The 7,197-nt window shown below is 50.5% G+C and overlaps 1 protein-coding gene across 1 annotated transcript; it reads right to left on the bottom strand.

The window, feature by feature from the left end:
- Positions 1-537: 537 nt before the first annotated feature.
- On the bottom strand, positions 538-6,989 carry LOC147367603 (spermatogenesis-associated protein 31E1-like). The gene is made up of 4 exons (XM_086315656.1): positions 6,692-6,989; positions 5,861-5,915; positions 5,223-5,283; positions 538-4,969 (listed from the first exon to the last, which is right to left on the bottom strand). The coding sequence occupies exons 1-4, from the start codon at positions 6,875-6,877 to the stop codon at positions 559-561; spliced, it is 4,713 nt and encodes a 1,570-aa protein (XP_086171782.1). The 5' UTR covers positions 6,878-6,989; the 3' UTR covers positions 538-558.
- Positions 6,990-7,197: the final 208 nt, after the last annotated feature.

Here is a 7,197-nt window from a genome sequence, read left to right as displayed (position 1 = left end):
CATGTGAACTTATCTCTGACACTTTCTGGAGCCTGAGGGGAATTTCAGCCTCCGCCAAGCCCTCCCCTACAGCTGCACAAGTTCAAGGTAGAGAGAGAGATGGAGAGAGGACTGAGCTGGATCCTGAGAAGGAGGAGGTCTTTAGGTTTCGTTCACCTCGGCATGTGCTGAATGCTGTCACTTGTTTCCATAATGCTGGTTTTATGGAAACTGAAGGTGCAGTGAGGGAACCGGGGTGAGGGTGAGCATCCACAATGGGGTCACCCTCCCTCCATGTCCCTGTCCCATCTGGAAGATAAAGCTGGCACCTGGGAAGAGTGGACCCTGATCCCTTTCCTTCCCTCAATGGCATAGACAGGCTACCCCTTCTCATGAGAAACAATAATTATTTCAGGAAGCAATAAAATTTGTGGTAGGAAGAAGCCATTAGCACATGGATGATGTGCTAACATGAGAGAAAAAATTTTTATCTGAATGGTATGCATTTTTTTTTCCTTGGAGAAGAGATTTCCTACCAGGAAAGCTGTGACAAGCCTGTTCTGATTGACCAGAAGAGGTTTATTTCTGAAAAAGACAGTGCCTTGGACAGTGGAGGCTATGGCTGGAGACACTTGTCACTCCTGATCTATGCTGGCAAGCTCTGCCTAGAGGGGGACCTGGCTCCCTAGGTAGGACAGCCCATTTGATGCCCCTGGCACTGGTCCACTCACTGTTTTTAGAACAGCTGTGGCCCATGGGGGTAGCCTGGTGATGGCAGGATGTATCTCCCACCACTCTCCTTTGCTCTTTGTAGGAGGAAAACCTATGGTAGCAGTAACGTGGACCGAATGGGGCCCAGAGTTCTCCTTGGCACCAGTGTAACTCCGAGGCATGAGGTCTATAGTGTAACACCATCTTCTCCTTTAGGATCTTTCCAACAGCTGTCATGAGAACCTGAGCCTCAGCAGCCCTGCCCTCCGTTATCAATCTACTTTGGACTGGTTCCTGGGTCTGGTGGCTGCTATAGTGGCTACTGTAGCCTGTAGTGGCTGCTGCAGGCTTGCCTTGTTGCAGGTGCTCTTCTGGTCTTTTGCTTTTATTGGGGAAAATCCACCGCAGAAGCTGCTTAATCCATATTCTGAAGTGGCTTTCTAAAGGAACCTGTCCTTTCTTCAAGGTAAACTGGCGGGACTTGCTTAGTGACTCTGCTGATTCCTTTTTCTGGCCAGAGTGGTTCATCCTGCAGGCCTGGTAGGCCCTCCATTCTGCCAATCTTTTTTTACGCTGTCCTAGTTTGGACCTTCTGTAATTCCCTCTCCCATCAGTGGGGACAAACTTCTTGCTCTGGCACGTACGTTGGGGCTGCCATCTTAGGACTTCCTGCTGCCCCTGGCTGCTCCCTCCAGTTGATGAAGCATCATAGAGCATCTGGGAATTGGTCGTGCCTCCACTGGACAAGGTCTGGGAACAGGACAGGGATTCCTGAGAAGCCAAGTTGTTTGCAGCAATGAACATATCTGAGCGACAGTTTTTGAGAAGCGTGCCAGTGGCCCCAGTTTCACAGTCTTGAAGGAGCATGCCAACGGCCTGGCCTTGAGCCTGTTTCTGCCCATCTGTAAAACCTTGGCACTCAAGCTTACGAAACTGTGCATCAAAGTGTAGATCTAGATTTGAGGCAACAGACTTTGTATTAAATGAGAAGCATTTATTGAATTTTTGAGACTGTGATCTCCTCAAATCCATATTATTACTTTGTGATTTGATCAGCAAACAAGGTTCAAAAGTACTTTTCCAACCAGAGCCCCCCTCTATGGCTTCTTGTTCCATGGGAGATTGGGACCTTTCATCAAGTTCCACTACTGTCACGCTAGAGTAGGAGTCTGGGAAAGCCCATTCCCCAGCTTCCTCCTGTGGCATATTCCTGACCATTGCTGGACTTGGACTGCTCAAAGGCTCCAGGCTGCCTTTGTCAGCCCCCATGATACACTCATTGTGCCAGATTCTGCCCACAAAGTTGTACATAGGTGTCTGAGAAGGTGGCTTGTCTCCCTGTCTAGTCAGAGGGACCTCTGAGGGCTTAAGGATGTCACCAGGCAGGGGTACTCCCATGACTCCCTGGGTTTCCTCGCTGGTCCATGAGGGAGTGGAGAAGGCAGTCGCCATGGGGGAAGCTGCCTCAGCTGTTATCATTCTCTTTCCAGCTTGGGGCTGAGGAGGCTTTCCAAAGATCTTTGTAGACTGGGCTTTTGAGTGGTCCCCAGATTCACAAGTAGCTTTCAAGGTGGATCCTGGAAGGGGTATGCGGTGGGCCTTTCTCAAATTCAAGCTAAGTATGAACTTGAAGACCTTGAGGAGTAAGCCCCACATATGCGTCACCCGAAATTTTAGTATATATGCTTCCAACTCCTGTTGGACACAAGGACTCAGGACAAGAGACTCATGGAAGGTGTTCATGGAGGCTTCCCCATTCTGAGAGGAATCTAGATTTTCTGTTTCTTGATAAGCCTTTGACTCTCCAGAAAGGTCTACGATGCGGTTGGCAGCAAGTCTCAAACAATGGACACCCACAAGGATTGGACTCTCTTGAATCTGCTTAGTGTTCATGCCCATAAGGACTCCCAAATCCTCTGGATGCTTCCTGTCTGGGCTCAACTCTCTTTGTGACTCAGGCTTCACTCTTGGAACGGTCACTGTGGTGTTGGCTGAGATCATGTACAGGTCTTTTACGATCTTCCCCACACTTTGTTCTATATCCTGGCAAAGGCCCTTCTCTGGTGGGATCCTTGCTGAGGATCTGGACCTCATCTTCTGTGTGTCCTGGCTGCTTTTGTCTAGAACTGCAGAGGGTATTGAGGGCCCCTTCTTAGCCTGTACCTCACAAAGCTTTGGGAATTCGCCCTGAAGCTGCATAACTTTCTGAGAAGCTTGGATTCTGCAGGGCAGGTCACTCTGTTGCTGCATGAACCTTTTAGAAAGGTGGTGCTCCAGTTTCTCCCAAACCTCAGGCCTGATCAAATCCCCAAAAGGGGTGGCGACAGAGATGTGGGCCTGGGAAGGCCTGCTCTCCTGGGAATGGTTGTGGGTGACTTGACTAAAGACATGCTGATATCTTTTAACCAAAGAGGGTATAATTTTCCTACTTTCTAATTGCTTTATCAAAAAGTGATGTTCCAGGTTTTGAATTGCATTTGGGACAGAAGTTTGTCCCTTACTTTGGACTGTTGCATGAGATACTTCACTGTACCTAATCTGTGGTTTAGAAGAAGATGGTTGGATTGGAAGAGATGGTGAGATATGAGCAGCAGTCTCTAACTGAAACCTAGGTGACGGTTGACATTGGGGCATGATTGGAGTCAAGGGTAGGGGTTGAACCTGGGTCTCCATGTGAGCCCGAGGTGATGGTTGACATTGGGGTATGGTTGTAGACAAGGGTTGGGGTTGGGCCTGGGTCTTAATGTGAGCCCGAGTTTGTGCTTGACAATGGGGCATAGTTGGAGTCAAGGGTAGGGGTCGGGTCTGAGTCTCCACGCGAGCCCGAGATGATGGTTGACATTGGGGTATGGTTGTAGACAAGGGTCGGGGTTGGGCCTGGGTCTGAATGTGAGCCCGAGTTTGTGCTTGACAATGGGGCATAGTTGGAGTCAAGTGTAGGGGTTGGACCTCGGTCTTCATGTAAGCCCGAGATGATGGTTGACATTGGGGTATGGTTGTAGACAAGGGCTGGGGTTGGGCCTGGGTCTGAATGTGAGCCCGAGTTTGTGCTTGACAATAGGGCATAGTTGGAGTCAAGGGTAGGGGTTGGGTCTGAGTCTCCAAGTAAACCCGAGGTTGTGGCTGATATTGGGGCAGGATTGAAGTCAAGGGTAAGTGTTGGGCCTGGGTCTCCATGTGACCCTGAGGTGGTGGTTGAAACTGGGCCATGGTTGGAATCAAGGGTCTGGGTTGTACCTGGGCCACAGTGGAGGTCAAGGGCTGGGCCAATGACAGTTGTGATGTTGCTTTGGCTGGAATTTGGAGTGGTTTGGTCTTAGAGCATTTGTTAAATAAGATAGGGTGTAACTCTAAAGGGGACCCAGGTACTGTGACAGTAGCCACCAGAGACTCACTGTGCAGAAAAGGGAGACCCCAGAAGAGGTGGCTGCATGTCTTCTGTAGATGGTCCCCCAAAGTGCCAGCATATGGGGCCCTCTCGGGACCAAGCAGTTGTTCTGGTTTGCCTTTTATGATCCAAAAGCTTGCCTCCACCTCCTTTCCTTTCTTCTTCCAAATCTTTAATTCTACTCTCTTGGTGATTAGTATCTCCAGCAGCTTCTGGACATCTGGGTTCACAAAAGAGAGGCTACCAGGCTCTACCTGTCTGTTTGTGAGGTCTCCCCAAAACGAGGCCTCCGCTGGGTGACTGGAAAGGTGTTCTTGCTGGGACTCAAAGTGTGTCACAGTTGAGGAACTCCAGGTTTTTTCAGCCCCCTGCCACCAAGACAGGGCTGAAAGGGGGCAGCTTGAATGGAGTAGGCCTGAGATGGCTGGTCTCCATGGGGAGGGTAGAGATGACCTGTGTGAGACGGTGCCCAATGGGAGTGCCACAGATTCACCCTGACTGAGATTCAGCATGGCGGCTGGTGTCTGTGGGACAGAGGAGGCTGTTGGAGGTGCAGGGCAGGCCACTGCATCAGGAGAGCATGGCGGTGTAGGAGAAACAGCCAGTGGCTGGGATGAAAGGCTGTCCAGGGGAAGGAAAGGCTCTGGTATTTGAGAAGCACTCAAGGAGGAATCTGAGTGAACAGAAAATGAGGAGGGAACTGAATCTGAAGAAAGGGTGGAGGCCTGAGGTAGAGGCTGCTCAGTCAGAGGAGCCGGGGACACGGTGGGAGCAGTCTCTTCCCTGTGTGGCTGGTGGGCTCCGGCAGGTGCTGCTTTGCTCACCTTCCCAGGGGCATCTTGAGAGGAGAGTTGATGAAAGTTGCCCTTTTCAGGGAACCTCCCCAGGTGTCTGCAGGAGACAGGAGGCACAAGCTGCAGCCAGGAGCCCCTAGGGCCAGGAGGACTGGGCAGGCCAGGCAAGGGTGGGCGCTTGCAGCCCACAGCCTTCCCTGGCCCCTGCTGTCCCTCACACCAGGGTTTTTGCCAAACCCCCACCCTAGGACTCCCCCTCCCAGCTCAGCCCCAGACTGCCTGTAGCCCTGGGATCCACCATAGGATCTGGGAGGAATAAGAACCCAGGAGAGAAGGGGAAGAGTCATTACGTTTGCAGAAGTGAAGTCAGGTCCCGGACCTCTTCCAATTCTTTCTGGCAATCTCTGCAAGCTGAAAATCAGCAGAGTGGGTTATGGTGGTGAAGGCAGCAGCCTAGGGGTCTTAAAGGAGGCTGACCCCTCCTTTAAAGGGACACCACTGGGAGACTGGAGTCCAGGCAGCAGGGTCCAAGGCTGTCTAAGGGTCCGTGACAGTGATGGTGAACCTCAGGAAAGGGTTTATCATTGACAAAGTGCTTCCACATCCATTGCCTCCTGCTGCCCTCACAACCCCTGAGTGGAGGAGAATGGGCAGGGGTCACCTCACAGATGAATCTGAGCAAAGTTAACATGTCCACACTTGGACCTGGAGGTCCCACCTCCCAATCCAGGTGCTATTGGTCCAATGCAGCCCACATAGCCCTGCTGGGCCACACCCATTTTCAGGACCCTCACAGCTTCATTCTGCACATGGAATCTGGGAAGGATCTGTATTCTGCTCTGCTCCTCAGGAGCCTCCATGGGGGTTCTGTTTCCTGAGGGGCGGGCCAGGCCACTGGTCTCCTCAGAACCCATTGAGCTGGGCCTTCAGGGCCAGAGAGGGTGGGGGCTAACACCCAGGGCACACAGGGCTGAATGGCATAACCTACCTTTCACAGCTGCATTTTTCTTCCGACTCCTCCTTCTCCTTGGCTCAGTTTGAGGCTGAGAGACAGAAAAAGTGAGGACCTGGGACCCCATTCTCACTTTCCCCTTTCTAGACCAGCATCAGACACTCAGTGTCCATACATAATGTGACTTTATACATTTAACTAGCAGAGTTTGTGTTTTTTCTTTGTGTTTGTGTTTTTTTTTTTTTTGTTTTGTTTTTTGTTTTTTCTTTCCTTTTACTCATTTTTAAAGGGAATAAGAATAATGTTTTTGAAGAACATAAAGAAGGATTTTCAATGTGAGATTCACCGTGGTTCCTTTGTCACTGTTCCTCTACTCAAGAAACACGCATTCTCAGACCCACTGGTGAATTTGAGCTCCATCAGGTAGGTCTCTGCTTCCCAAGTCCAGGGCCCTACTCCAGCCCCCTCTCTGAGGCTCTCAGGGCCTCGGCACTGCCCTCAGATCAGCCCTCATCTAAGATATCTGTTCATGGGGGATAAACTGGTGCTCAGGAGTCTGTCTTCTGGCTTAGAGTAAACTCAGTATCCAATCCTCAGCCCCTGGTCGCTGTGTTTGGGACTTGCCCTGGATCCCTCTACCACACCTGCGCAACTGGTCTGAGACCTTTTGGCTAGAAATCCTAGTGTTCACTGTATCCCCTTCCCAGCCTGGTTTGTCCCTAGAGGGATGATGTTGTATACTTCCTAGAGAATAGATGTCATATTCTTTCCCATCTCAGGGGTCTCTCTAATTGATTCAGAAAAGTGAAAATAATAATAGAAGAGAGAGAACCATGTGCTTGTGAAGCTGTGCCAAGGGTTCCTTACCTTTATGTCTCCATGTTTCCTGGGAGGTGGAAAGGATGGATTATTTTCCAGATAGGGAAGGAACAGGAAAAAGAGCCCCAGTCCAAATAGAAAGGCAAGGATGGTATCAGTCACCCAGTAAGTGGAACAGGAGTTCAGCCAAATATCAAAAGTGCTTTTCAGAGAAAAGAGAAAATTCTCCATCATCTATATCACACTGCTGCCCTCAGGCAACTGAACACAGGGTGTCCACTTGAGAACTTGAGTCCTAGGCCCACATCATAGAGCTGTGGTCTGGTCACAAAGGGCTCCTGAAGGTGAGGAGGGAGTGAGAGAGGAGGAGGCTGGATCCTGGTCCCTCCCCAAACATTGAGCCTTTCAGCTTTATTCATCTGCCTTCTCTGAGCCTTCCCATCCTACCTTCTCATCCTGTTAGGCAGAGATTTTAGTCAAGTGTCAGTTCATCCCATCTGGAACTCAGACAGGGTTCCCAGATATTTTTACTCTCAGGATGCCCTTGTTTGTAA

This window comes from Bos grunniens, chromosome 8 (assembly GCF_055505025.1).
Source record: "Bos grunniens cultivar Pamir isolate PY7600 chromosome 8, Bosgru_T2T1.0, whole genome shotgun sequence".
NCBI lineage: Eukaryota > Metazoa > Chordata > Mammalia > Artiodactyla > Bovidae > Bos > Bos grunniens.
Note: the sequence above shows the minus strand (reverse complement) of the source record. Positions and strands in the feature narration are given on the sequence as shown.